Source organism: Dermacentor albipictus, chromosome 8 (genome assembly GCF_038994185.2).
Source record: "Dermacentor albipictus isolate Rhodes 1998 colony chromosome 8, USDA_Dalb.pri_finalv2, whole genome shotgun sequence".
Taxonomy (NCBI): domain Eukaryota; kingdom Metazoa; phylum Arthropoda; class Arachnida; order Ixodida; family Ixodidae; genus Dermacentor; species Dermacentor albipictus.
This window is the reverse complement of record NC_091828.1, coordinates 38,635,883-38,650,720: the sequence shown is the minus strand read 5'-3', so window position 1 is coordinate 38,650,720 and position 14,838 is coordinate 38,635,883. Positions and strand designations below refer to the sequence as shown.

The 14,838-nt window shown below is 45.8% G+C and overlaps 2 protein-coding genes across 2 annotated transcripts in view; both read right to left on the bottom strand.

The window, feature by feature from the left end:
• Window positions 1-14,838, bottom strand: part of LOC135916367 (uncharacterized) — a 59,490-nt gene that overhangs the window by 1,092 nt on the left and 43,560 nt on the right. The gene's annotated exons all lie outside the window — the stretch shown is intronic.
• On the bottom strand, window positions 8,162-14,656 carry LOC135916380 (uncharacterized). The gene is made up of 3 exons (XM_065449739.2): window positions 14,517-14,656; window positions 9,011-9,190; window positions 8,162-8,524 (listed from the first exon to the last, which is right to left on the bottom strand). The coding sequence occupies exons 1-3, from the start codon at window positions 14,616-14,618 to the stop codon at window positions 8,162-8,164; spliced, it is 645 nt and encodes a 214-aa protein (XP_065305811.1). The 5' UTR covers window positions 14,619-14,656.

Here is a 14,838-nt window from a genome sequence, read left to right as displayed (position 1 = left end):
GCCAACGTTCGACGTTGCATGTATGGTCATGCTTTCTCGAGGAATCGGTTTTCCCAACAAACGATAAACCGCTTACACGACGTTGTTTTAACTAGCGCTTAGAAAAATGCGGTATAAAGGTTGTGCAGCTCACGCCTAAGCGACCAACAAGCATGCCGCTTTCTCTGGTATCACTTCTACATTTCCAGACCTGCGCTAGTTTTTCATTGTGCCTTGAAATCTGCGCATGGTAATATTTGGGAGTATGAACCAACAAGCCCAGCAGTACGTTCTTTTCAGCTTCGGACCTCCTAAATGACAAAAGATTATAAATTATGGCAAATGATGTCAGGATTGTTACAATACATACAAATATTCTGGTTTCGCTATGATTCATCACGTCTCGAGAACTGAAGCCATGAGCACAAGCGTTATAGTTAACAGTGGTTAATCACTTTCTATTCTTTGCATCTGAGCATCATTAGAGATGAAACTCAATTCTGAAATATTGCTTGTATAGAGAAGCATTGGAACGATATGGTGCGTCATCCTCTTCAGCGCTTTCTGGTGGTTCGTCCTTTTCAGCGCTTTTACTTTTATCGTGAATGCCCTTCGTGCTGAGAGTCCGTGCTCTGCGCCCGGTCCCAAACGCCGGTGACTAATAAACGCCTTGCACGTGCCGAAACCATGGTCTGATTATCACGCAAGCCGTAGGGGAGGGCAACGTGTTAATTTTGACTACATATAGGATCATTTGACATGCGCCTAAATCTAAGTGCACGAAGCATTTTGCAATTGGCCTTCGTCTCAATGTGACCACTGCCACCGGGTTGTTCAATCAGTACAAGTAGGTTGTTTGGTTTATTGTAAGAATTTGTCGGATTTTTTTTGTGTCATTCTCGCCAATGTTTACTTAGTTGCGACAGGGTTACATGAAAGCCGCTGTCGCATCGGCTGCTGTGTAGCGCAGCTTCCACGTATATATCGCAGTGGGTCACTGGGGATGGTGCCAACTCTGCGTGTCTCTGATGAGAGGGCTTGCAGCGGTGGCGTAGAGGTAGAAGACCCACCTCACGTGCAAGAAGTCCGTGGTTCGAATCCCACGGCCGAGCAATTTTCCACCGGATTCAAAAAAAATCCCCGTGTTGATAAAATTGCATAAACAGGCCTGGAGTGTGGCCTGATCCCGGTGAGCAGAACCGGTAGCGCTATCCCTCACCAGAGCAGGATTGGCCACCCTGATGCAGTGCTTGGCCACAACCTCCTATGTGAAGACAACAACCAAACCCCGGCCCTCATTTCCCAGCAACTGCGAAGCAACTGACCATGGCGCCGGTCAGACCTGCGACGCAGCACAGGGTGATAAGAATCCCTGGCTCCGGACAGGCCGCCATTGGAATATGAACCTGGCAACGTTTAATGCTAGAACGTTATCTAGTGAGGCGAGTCTAGCAGTGCTATTGGAGGAATTAGAGGGCAGTAAATGGGATATAATAGAGCTCAGTGAAGTTAAGAGGCCAAAAGAAGCATATACAGTGCTGAAAAGCTGGCACGTTCTGTGCCACCGGGGCTTAGCGGAGAGACGAGAACTAAGAGTCGGATTCCTGAATTATGAGAATATAGCTGGTAACATACAGGAATCCCATAGCATTAACGAGAGGGTGGCAGGTCTTGTTGTGAACCTAATAAGAGGTACAAAATGAAGGTTGTACAGGTCTACGCCCCTACATCCAGTCATGATGACCAGGAAGTCGAAAGCTTCTATGAAGACGTGGAATCGGCGATAGGTAGAGTGAAAACTAAATACACCATACTAATGGGCGACTTTGATGCCAAGGTAGGCAAGAAGTAGGCTGGAGACAAGGCAGTGGGGGAATATAGCATTGGCACTAGGAATAGCAGGGGAGAGTTATTAGTAGAGGTTGCGGAACAGAATAATATGCGGATAATGAATACCTTCTTCCGCAAGCGGGACAGCCGAAAGTGTACGTGGAGGAGCCCGAACGGCGAGACAAGAAATGAAATAGACTTCATACTCTGCGCTAACCGTGGCATCATACAATATGTGGTGTGCTCGGCAAGGTGCGCTGCAGTGACCACAGGATGGTAAGAATTCGAATCAGACTAGACCTGAGGAGGGAACGGAAGAAACTGGTACATAAGAAGCCGATCAATGAGTTAGCGGTAAGAGGGAAAATAGAGGAATTCCAGATCAAGCTACAGAACAGGTATTCCGATTTAACTCAGGAAGAGGACCTTAGTGTTGAAGCAATGAACGAGTCTTCTAGGCATCATTAGGGAGTGTGCAATGGAAGTCGGTGGTAACTCCGTTAGGCAGGGTACCAGTAAACTATCACAGGAGACGAAAGGTCTGTTCAAGAAACGCCAATGTATGAAAGCCTCTAACCCTACAGCTAGAATAGAACTGGCAGAACTTTCGAAGTTAATCAACAAGCGTAAGACAGCTGACATATGGAAGTATAATATGGACAGAATTGAACACGCTCTCAGGAACGGAGGAAGCCTAAAAACAGTGAAGAAGAAACTAGGAATTGGCAAGAATCAGATCTATGTGTTAAGAGACAAAGCCGGCAATATCATTACCAATAGGGATGAGATAGTTCAAGCGGCTGAGGAGTTCTATAGAGATTTATATAGTACCAGTGCCAACCACGACGATAATGGAAGAGAAAATAGTCTAGAGAAATTCGAAATCCCACAGGTAACGCCGGAAGAAGTAAAGAAAGCCTTGGGAGCTATGCAAAGGGGGAAGGCAGCTGGGGAGGGTCAGGTAACTGCAGATTTGTTGAAGGACGGTGGGCACATTGTTCTAGAGAAACTGCCCACTGTGTATACGCAATGCTTCATTACTTCGTGCGTACCGGAATCTTGGAAAAATGCTAACATAATCCTATTGAGTAAGAAAGGGGACTCCAAAGACTTGAAAAATTGTAGACTCATCAGCTTACTGTCTGTTGCCTGCAAAGTATTTACTAAGGTAATTGCAAATAGAATCAAGAACACGTTAGACTTCCGTCAACCAAAGGACCAGGCAGGATTCCGTAAAGGCTACTCAACAATAGACCACATTCACACTCTCAATCAGGTGATAGAAAAATGTGCGCAATATAACCAACCTTGATATATAGCTTTCATTGATTACGAGAAAGCATTTGATTCAGTGGAAACCTCAGCAGTCATGGAGGCATTGCGGAATCAGCGTGTAGACGAGCCGTATGTAAAAATACTGAAAGATATCTATAGCGGCTCCACAGCCACCATAGTCCTCCATAAAGAAAGCAACAAAATCCCAATAAAGAAAGGCGTCAGGCAGGGAGATGCGATCGCTCCAATGCTATTCACAGCGTGTTTACAGGAGGTATTCAGAGGCCTGGATTGGGGAGAATTGGGGATAAGAGTTAACGGAGAATACCTTAGTAACTTGCGATTCGCTGATGACATTGCCTTGCTTAGTAACTTAGGGGACCAACTGCAATGCATGCTCACTGACCTGGAGAGGCAAAGCGGAAGGGTATGTCTAAAAATTAATCTGCAGAAAACTAAAGTAATGTTTAACAGTCTCGGAAGAGAACAGCAGTTTACGATAGGTAGTGAGGCAATGGAAGTGGTAAGAGAATACATCTACTTAGGACAGGTAGTGACTGCGGATCAGGATAATGAGCCTGAAACAATCAGAAGAATATGAATGGGCTGGGGTGCGTTTGCAGGCATTCTAAGATCATGAACAGCAGGTTGCCATTATTCCTCAAGAGAAAAGTTTATAACAGCTTTGTCTAACCAGTACTCACGTACGGTGCAGAAACCTGGATGCTTACGAAAAGGGTTCTACTTAAATTGAGGACGACGCAACGAGCTATGGAAAGAAGAATGATAGGTGTAACGTTATGAATAAGAAAAGAGCAGATTGGGTGAGGGAACAAACGCGAGTTAATGATATCTTAGTTGAAATCAAGAAAAAGAAATGGGCATTGGCAGGACACGTAATGAGGAGGGAATATAACCGATGGTCATTAAGAGTTACAGAATGGATTTCAAGCGAAGGGAAGTGTAGCAGAGGGCGGCAGAAAGTTAGGTGGGCGGATGAGATTAAGATTGCAGGGACAACATCGCCACAATTAGTACATGACCGGGGCAGTTGGAGAAGTATGGGAGAGGCGTTTGCCCTGCAGTGGGCGTAACCAGGCTGATGATGATGATGTTGTTGATGATGATGATAATTCGAGGGCCACTTCGATGGTGTCATGCGGAAGCATAAGTTTGATTTGCGCAAGCTGCACCTCTCCGCCGAGTACACGTTGCAAGTCAAGCAGAGAGGAAAGTAATGAATGCCCACAATATTTCGAGATAATCCTCAATATCTCGCTCCAAAGCGGCCGTCTTTACATGCATGCTGAGGTTGTTTCTAGACGAGCGTGGACGTTGTAGCAGTGATACAAATGTAGCAAATTTGTGTGCGCTTTCTTACAGATCACGCCTTGCGATTTTATCCTTTGTCCATACAGTGACCAGCGGCTTTTTCCCCAAAGAAAACTTTGAAAAAGAAACACCCGCAGTGGTTGCTTAGTTTATAGTGTTGGGTTGCTAAGCATGTGGTCGCGGGATCAAATCCTAGTCACGGTGGCCACAATTGAATGGAGCAGTAAACACCCTTATAGTTAGATTTAGGTGTACGTTAAAGAACCCAAGGTGGTTCAAATTATTTTAGGGTCACCCACTACGGCATGCGTCATGATTAGATCGTGTTTTGGCATGTAAAACTCCACAATGTATTATAAAGCTTAAAAAAAGAGTTTGCGCTTGCCGCTGATTTGCTTCTGCAGAAATTTCGCACCAAGGTCGCATTTTTTCGACTTGATCGTTTTGTATAACGCTGGGCACTGTTACCTGTCTGGTTTGTCAAAAACAAAATGCGAATTCACTTTGTCCAAGCATATAGCCATATGGGGCCGTCGATAACGTGACAGAAATGATTTCACCTGGTCGCTCTCTTAGTCTTTTGCATTGCCTTACCAATCTTTTTTCTTTTTTCTATACTGTAGGGGTGTGCTACTGCGGTGGGTGCAGACGAAGAAAAATGTTCACTCATATTTTTTTCTGACCAGCCACGACAGTTGTAGAACAGGTTGCTCAGCTCTAGCGAAGGCAGTGAACCAGCAAGCAGGCTCATTTAGTACTTCTGAAGGGTGTGAGAAGTCACGTATTCAGCTTCTCTATTTTTGTTTGATTTATTCGGTAGCTCAGATTGGCCACAGTTGCAAAGCAGGCCTTTCTTTCATGCATGAATTATAAACCCTGCCACCGTTGATGGAAGTCGAAGCCATGGCCTCATACCTAAGAAGCAACACGGAGTAGGATTCCTAATCCCTATGGACATAGCGGGCAACACTGACCAATTCTACAGCGTTACTGAGGGGGCAGCAGTAGCTGTAACAAACCTAAATTGGAGTGTAGAATAAAGGTAGTACAAGCCTAGGCTCCAACGTCTAGTCACGAGGATGATGAAATAGAACGGTTTTAGGAAGGTGTTGAATTAGCGATCCGAAAAGTGTGAACTCAGTATACCGTAGTTCTGGGCAACATCACTGAAGAAGTGGAGATAAAGCAGGCTGATGAACATGCGATTCGCCACGATGGCATTGACGTAGGAGCACTAGAGAAGAAATGTTAGTAGAAGTCGCGGAAATGAATAAGCAACGAATAATTAACGCCTTGTTTAGGAAGCATAACACCAAATGTGTAACTGGAAAGTCGCTAATGGTGAAAGAAGAAATTAAATATGTTTCATATTTTCTGGCGATCCCCGCATTGTGCAGGATGCAGCAGTGTTAGGTGGGGTGAAGTGCAAAGATCATAGGTTAGTGAGGTCAAGGATGTCCCTCAATATGAAAGGAGAGATTAGATTGGTCAAGAAGAAACAGGACAAGCAAGACGCAGTGGGGCTAAGAGCACATAAATTTAGGCTGCTTATAACAAACGAATATTCAGCCTTAGAACACAGGGACGAAAATTACATATAGGTAATGAGCGAAATAGTCTGCCTTCAGAACCACCAGCTGAAGTAGGAGGTAAGGCACAAGGCAGCCAGCAGGCAAGCTCTCGCAAGTAGCGAAAGACCTCATAAGGAAACGAAAATTATTGAAAGTGACCCACTCAAGAAATCAGATAGAATTCTCGGAACTGCCAAACCAATCAACAAGGAAAAACTCAGCGATTTTCAAAATTACAACGTCAGGAAATATTGGATGCGCTTTATAGACAATCCAAAGAAAAAGACGGTACACGCGCTTCCTTGTGATCGTCTACAAAGCGCATCCAATCTTTCCAAATACAATGAAACAACTTGCCCAAAAGCGCATTCTGTTAAACGTCAGGAAGACTGGGGAAGCAGTAAAAATGGATGTAGCCTCAAAGCAGTAAGAAGGAAGCTTGGCATGGGGCAAATCAAGGTGTATGCTTTAAAGATAAACAGGGTCATGCCATCAGCAGTTTCAAAGATATACTAAATGCAGCAGAATTCGATACTGACGTGTTCAGCACCCAGATCAGCCACGATGTCTGCATTCGAAGTAGCAATGAACAGTTACAGAGGCTCCTCCTATAGCTATCAATGAAGTTTGAAGGGCCTTGCGACACATGAAACGGGGAGAAGCTGCAGAAGATGGACTACCAACCGATTTAACCAAAGATGGATACATAATGCTTGAAAAACTAGCGGTCCTTTTTACGAACTGTGTATAGACTTCAAAGGTCGAAGAGAAGTGGAAGAACACGAACATCATAGTAATCCACAAAAAGGGAGACCTTAAAGAATTGAAAAAGTACAAGCCCATTAGCTTGCTTTCCGTATTGTTTAAGATATTCACCAAGATAATCTGCAATAGAATGAGGGCAACACTGTACTTCAGAAATCAAAGAGAGCAGGGTGGCTTCAGAAAAGGACACTCTACAACGGATCACATCCCCGTCAACAATCAAGTAATCGAGAAATACGCAGAGTACGATCAACCTCTCTATGTGACTTTCATAGGTATGGAAATGACATTACATTCAGTAAAGATACCAGCAGTCATAGAGGCATTACGTAATCTAGGAGTACAGGACGCTCGCGTAAATACTTTGGAAAATATGTACGAAAACTTCACGGCTATAAGTAGGAAGCTACTTATAATATAGAAAGGGGCGAGACAAGGAGACAATCTCTCGAATGCTGTTCACTGCATGCGCGGAAGAAGTAATCTAGCTATCAAATTGAGAAGCCATAGGAGCGAGAATCAACGGCGAATGTCTCAGCAACCTTCGAGTGGCAGATTATAAAGTCTTGTTCAATAGCACTGATGAGGAGTTACAACAGATGATTGAGGATCTTAACAGAGAGAATATAAGAGCGGGGTTGAAGAATAATATGCAGAATACAACGGTAATGATCAATAGCCGAACAAGAAAACACGAGTTCAGGATCGCCAGTCAGCCTCTAAAGTGTGTAAGGGGGATGTCTACGTAGGTCAATACTCAAGGGGAAGCCTGGTCAGACGAAGGAAACTTATGGAAGAATATAAATGGGTAGGAGTGCACATGGCAGACATTGTCGGATCCTTACTGCAAGCTTACCACTATCATTGAAAATAAAAGTGTACCATTACCGCATTCTACCGGTCCCAACATATGGAGCAGAAACTTGGGGACTGACAAAGAAGCTCGAGAACAAGTTAGGAACCGCGCATACAGTGATGGACCGAAGAATGTTAGGTGTGACGTTCAGAGACAGGAAGAGAGCAGTGTGGATGAGAGAGCTAATGGGGATAGCCGATATTCTTATTGGCATTAAGATGAAAAAAATGGCCAGTCTTAGCTTGGTTAAGCCAAGAATGCGTTGCACATTGCGCGGTCTTTTTTTTTTTTTTGAGGGCGAGGTATCACGCGCCGGCGCAGCGCCCCTAGCGGGAGGAGCGGGAGTCAAGTGGTGGCTGCGGCCGCGCGCGACCGCGCGAGTTGGGGCCCAGCTTTTCCTCCGGCTGTCATGACGTCACGTGGTTGCGCTCAAGGTCAATGGTGGCTGCCCGGCCGCACCCAAGGGCTGAACTGAGCGATTGCAATATGCAACGCATAATAAAATGGAGCTCGGGAGCCCATGTAATGCGTAGGTTAGATAACGGGTGGGCCACTAGGCCACTAGGTTCCACGTAAGCAGCTCCGTTTGGTCGAGAAACCGAACCAGAGGGCACACTTCCAACGGGAGCTCGATTCCCTCGACGCCGGTCAGGTGGACTGTGACAACACGCTTGGAGAACGTGATGTGTTGCAGGAACTGCACCGGGCGAAAGTGCTCCAGCACTGACACATTCAGGCGGACGCCCGAGAAACAGCGGTGCTCGCGCAGAAACCACAATGTAGCCAAGAAGAGCACCGCAGCTTTGGGGTCGTACGAAGCCATGGGATCGTCACGTATCATGTTGAAGTCTAGGCTGCCTTCGCGCAGTTCGTCAAAGTCAATGCCGAAGGGGTTCAGGAGCTCGTTCAACTTTTCCTGCATCGCACGCAATGACAATAAAATTTGTAAGAGCTGCTTCCATAAACGAAATGAACTGGGTCGCTTCACGGCTAGAACTCGTACAAGGCGTGTCGGCATAAGTAAATTCTCGTATATTCAGAGTCCTCATTGTCTAGCCTCTCTTGTCCCTTAACAACTAAGGGAGCTGTTCTGTGCCCTATCAGTGTGCCCTATTTATGTGTGAATTTATATGGGTTATTTGTAGAGATAGTAACAACTAAATATTAATAATATGCTTTATATGTGTGTAAAATTCTCTTTGTCGCTGACCTGCAGATAGAACGAGCAGAATAACGTCATCTTGTGTCTTAGTGGCAGGAAACACTGTGACAAGCATCTATGCGGTGACCTTAACATAAATCGCAAGCAGTAAGCCAGTGGGTTGTGGCTAATGTGTGCTGTGTACGATGCGCCCGCTTCACTTTTTTGCTTGGATGTGGTGGAAGTGACGGAATGAGTTACCGCGTGAGTCAACATCCAGCAGCGGGCACCTCCTTCGTTTTGTTGCGTACATGGGTCGAGCAGTAAAGGCATCTTCATTACTTCCCGGGCGACAAAGGCGGCCCTCTCGAGCAACTCGAGGGCGTCCTCGAACTGCTCGCCGGCAAACATCAGGAACCTCAATACTTCCCTGTCCATGACCTGGAAAGTGTCAGAGATGTCGGAGCAACATGATGGCTATAGTTTAAAACAGCAGCAACGTTTAGAGCCTAATCCAAGAATTATGCAGCATGAAATTATTAGTCGGTCGACATTTCCCGTGAGATTATCCAGTTATGTGATGCGTTCTTATATTTGTCTTACTGATTCCCAGCGTCACATAGGGAAAAAGAATAAGGCGGAAATTGTCAAATATTACCATACAAGTTTGCGAATAGCTGATACGCCTCATGTATTAGGCGTGAGCTCCGACAGCGCCCTTCTCTCGCGCTTCCGTCTGGACACGGGGCGCCATTTGGAGGCGCCGCCGTGAAGCACGCGCATACCATGTGGCACATGCACATTGAGCCAAGTTGCTATCAAAGAGGTTCACTGAAAAGGAGCACATACCCATGTGAACGAAATAGACCTTAGACTGCACAACCTTCGGGATTATGTATTTGGTGGCATAGCCGGGAAGCCGGAAAGACGACTGGTCTGACAATGCGATTAATGATATTCGCATTTTGCATAAAACCCGCGAGTTTGGTACCCAGACACAGATATACGTGTGGTACTGATGTAGTACCGCAAGTGGGGCTTTTATCAGTTGGAATCGATTAGTTGATTGAGTTTGACGCCTCAATGAAACAGGCCGTGAGTCATGTGCTGACAGCGCTACCCTGGTTTATTTAACGTTCCCCTAAATGTAACTGCGAGATTGTTTTTGCATTCCACCCCCATCGAAACGCTACCGTCGAGACGAGGTGTCGAACTCGCGACTTCGTGCAGAACACTATGTCTAGTCACTGAGCCACAGCTGCGGTTTGGCACGGGCCGTCAAGATTCTATTGAAACAGACAAAGCAGAGAGGTTCTTTAAATAAAGGGCAGTGTGTTTTATGCAACTTAAGCGAGAGTAACAGTACAAGACATTTAACTTAAATCCGCGCTCTTCCAAGTAGCCACAGGCGTACAAGCTTGTCTGAGCAGTTTTATGAAATACAAATAACGCGCCCATGTTATTTCAGTGATAGAAGCGGCAGTTAGTCTTTCAAAGCAGCTTTAGGAGCACGAAAATTGAAGTTTGGAGCAATATTATATGCTTCCGGAGCATAATATTTTGCTGTTCGAAGGAAGAAAAGAATGCTTTGGAGCGCTAACCTATTACTTTGGTGTAAAGTTGAAGTTCCGCATATGTTAGTACTTTCTGAAACATTGCATGCACTATGACTTATACTAAGATACAAGTATTTTTTCTTAATCTATTCCATTTTATAATTATATAAGAAGATGAAGACAAGCACATACTTGATCATAATATACGGTTAATTAAACATTTCAATAAAGAATTTAACAGGACCGTCTAGAGAGGCGCATGCTCGGATTGAGTAGGAGGCGTTCGCTGGGATGCATCTTCAGACATGGTTGAACTTAGGGTATGGGATCGAAGTTCCAGGGTTCACATTGTTGGCCGAAGCAGCCTCCAACACATGTAGAGATGTTCATTAGGCACCGACGGTTCGACCCACCGTGAGCACAGGGCACGGACTCTCAGCACGAGCGGCGTTCCCCGAGAATAGCGCTGTAGAGCTTGACTCACCATAAAGCGCTGGAGAGGATGGCCCACTATAGTGTTTTTCCTATTCGCTCCAATAAATCATTTACTTTCATCTTCAACGAATTGAGCCACCTGCAGTGTAGACACCTATAAGATGTTCACGTACGCAAGCAGCACGGTCACAGCTACATAAATAACACTGTGCATGGATTCAACGCACCTACACGTGTTAATGAATTTCTGCGCGCGAAATAAAATGTACAGTGCTCACGGAATGAAACGCATCAATTTAGGGCTAAGTAATGCGCATACTTTCGTTTCAACCGGCTGGAGTTCGTGTCACATCGACGTAATTCTGGCGCGTGCCACTTACATCGGGGTCCTCGTCACCTTTGGTGACCAAATTATTAGCGACATGACATGGTGCTCCAGCGTACTTCGCACACATGTAGGGTTCTACTAAATGCTCCTATGTCCCATTTCATTCCGTGAGCACTGTACAGTTGGTGCAGAGTTGGAGTGATCGGACGGCCGCGGCCAGGAGCTAAGATTGCATCGCCGTAGGGCCGGTGCCTTGCCGGTCCCATATCACCCAGCCAAGGCGATCGCTTCTGCTCGCGCACATCACGACACCGAAATCTGCTACAGTTTGTTTTTCACATGAAGTAGTGCCTTATAGAAAAACATTTTATCAAATGTGCGTGCGAGCGTTTCGTAAAGCTGCGCTTAGTGCTAAAGCCACTGACGTGATCACCAGAATGGCCGGACGGCACTTCGTCTCGCAAACAGCAAGCAAACGTCGATCAGCGGATCGGCTCGCTTGCGAGTACTACGTTTCCTTTGCTCTTCACACCGAAAAAAGCGATAAAACACTTTCATTTAAGTCCATGGTAATCGTGTTGTAAAAAAACAAGCGAACTTAATGAGCATGCAGTCAGATCGAGACAGGCCTACCATCTCGTTTGGCAGTTTTTCGATGGGGGCGAAATGCAAGAACATGCAAGGTGCACGTCAAAGAAGCCCAAGTAGTCAAAATTCGTGTGGAGCTCCACATTACCCGCATGCCTCATAATCAAATCGCGGCTTCGGCACTTCCACTCACCGCCCCTCCCCCCTCCACCTAAAAAAAACGCTATCGGGGGCGGTGAATGTTGGCTGAACATACGCGTCGCTACAGGACCTAGAATACTAGGGTGCCTCAATGCGCTGAAACCGACCTGTGAAACCGATGAAAATTATCTGTGTTTGGGGTAGAGTTTGGGTGTTTTGACGGCTGATACCTTCGTGATTTCTGCATCTCGCCGCTGTGTTTGCGTTGAAGGGATAGACCGCAAGAAGGTCAGTTCACTCGCTACTCTGCGGCCGAGTCTATAGGTGCACCTACGACTCGTAACTATGTGCGTGCTGCGCTCTCAACGCCCATTTTTCGTTGCAGCCATAGACAGCACGAAAGTCAGTTTGCACGGTGCTGATCCCGCGCTTCATCACGCCAGCGTCTTTACACGGAGCATCTGCGCTCATCGAGTGTAATATGTTTCCCTGTGCACCCTGACACCATGATCCTCAGTTTAGTTACTAAGGGAATGTTTGCAAGTATATATAGCTGAAAAAACTATTCTCCCACTTTGTATAGCTGTCTATTACTTTGCTGTCGCAAGCTAAGTTTCGCCTATCGTGCGAAACTTCGACTTTTTACATTAGTGAGCGGTTCTTAATGCACGAAACTACCTGTACGCTGATATCAGAATATAATTTATGAGGCGCGCACATGCTTCAGCTTTTATGGCAACGGGAAAATGGTTGACGCTGAACGAAGCTACCGGATTGCCTGATTGCCTTGGATGTTCCTGCTATTACGTTTCAGTTGGCCATTTAGCCTTGTGACCTGTGCGGACTCTTCTATGCATTATCACAGTTTAAGTGTTTGCTGCGAGGGGGATCAATCAGTACGCTGTCGAAAAAGATAGTGTAAATGAGACGCCGCCTGTGGTACAACTTATGAACGAAGTTTGCTTTCTACGCGTACTTTACCTAAAAAAAATTAACAAATTGGCAGGGAAGGGAACGCAAGTGAGCTTTATGAAGGAATGTTTACAACACAAATAAACTGCGTGTAAATCGCATACACTGAACGGTACCTTTTTGCGATCGGCGACAGGAATGCGACTGTCAATTTTCGAATCAGCTGTTCTGGTTAAAAGCAACATCAGTGCCATTTTAATGAAAAGCTTTCGCACAAAAATGGCTTGTTGCAGTTCATAATTAAGGTTGCATTTTGCATGACGGATTATAATCGTGCATCTCCAGAACATTCTATATTGAAAAATGACCCGACGGTTTTACCCAGTGTTGAAGATGAAATAAAAGCCCTACGTTTAGGAAAATTTGAGGCTGAAAACGCAGGATAGATTAAGCCTAACGTGTACCAGAGCAATCACGCCAACCTTGCCGCTTGAAGGACTGGTAGTGTCATGGCTGGGTGGCTACAAGCAGAGGCTGCCTTCAGAGCCTACAAAAGAGTGCGTATGCATATGTTCAATAACTCAAGGGCACAAATGCATACGCGCTAACAATAAGATAACGGGTTAGCGCACTTTGCATCAGGATGAGAAATCAGTGCATATTCTCCCTGTAGACAAACAAATGTAGACGTTTTGACCACAGAAAAGAGGCAAATGCTATTCAGTCCTTTAGAAATATGAGTTGAAAGCTGCTGGTGTCAAGAAAAGTATAACACGGTAGATTTCCTAAAGCAGCTTTCGAGCAGCAAAACGCAAAAGTATCTTAACGATTGACTTCAGTACCCGAAAGCTACAGCTTGCGTTAGTGACGTCGTAATGCCTGGATCCGGCTTATTATCGGCCACCTACGGTTTGTCAGCATTAAATCGCGGCGTGAAGGCTTTTATGCGTTCCGGATTTATTTGAGTTCTAAGGCACGGTCAGTAATCGAATCGGTATCGTCGTATTACAACAGCATGGATTACTTTCAAAAGTTACTGAAAGGGCGCATTAAGTATAGCTCAAAATTGGGATACTCGGTGTTCTTTTAGCACGTTGTGCGCTGAGTCCAACTAACAACCGCGATGTGACACACCACAAAACGACGACAGAGCGCAAACCAACGCGACGTGGAGCTTCGTACCGCAATGCCTGAGCCACTGAGCTCGCATGACGAGCCGGCCTACACTGTGTCATTTAGTATTCTTCGGACACACTTTCCACTGCTGAGATTTTTTTTTTTATTCTGAGGGTGTGTGCGCCAAAACCACAATACAATTAGGAGGCACGCCGTAGTGGATCTATCCGGCATAATTTCGACCAGCAGGAGTTCTTCAACTTTCGCCCGATGTACGGTACACAGGCGTTTTCACATTTCGCACCCTGTCGGAATGCGGCAGCCGTGCTTGGGGATTGTTCCCGCTATGTCAGGCTAAGCAGCGCAACTGCAAAGCCACTACGGCACCACGGCGGGTGTGTTCGTATTTCATCTGCCCCCGAAAGTACTCAGCGTATTACACGTCAGAGCGGCAACACCTAATGGCTACCAAGTTCCCCATTTAACCGACCACCGAAGCTTCTCTCTCACATCAGAGGAGTCGCTGTAGATTTCGAGGTTATTTCTCAGATATAGCGAACGTCGGGGTCCGAATGGCCAAGATTCATTTCATTTAGCCGGATAGAAACAGTTTCGGGCAGCGGAGCTGTAGAGAAGGCTACAAAGAACCCACTCAAAGGTAGGAGAAGTCGTAGCACATGACAACACTTACCTTTAGCGACGTCAGGAGCAGTTGGCTGGGCCCAGTTGCGTCACCGCGTGCAGAAAGCAGTGCTAAGCCACTGCGACACGCTGCATGGTCTTGGAACAGCATTCCGGCCAGCAATGGCGCCTCAATTGCCAATTCTTCTTCTTCGAAACACGAGTGGCAGTTTCGGCAAAAATAAAAAAAGGAGGAAGACAATGTTGCCTACGTCAAGGTCCGTCATTTCAGTAGAACAAACTCTCATCCAATATTAAAAAAAAGGTAACCAAAATTGAGCGCATCATAATGTTGCTAATATGGAGCCATATAAAAGACGGTCGCGAGCATT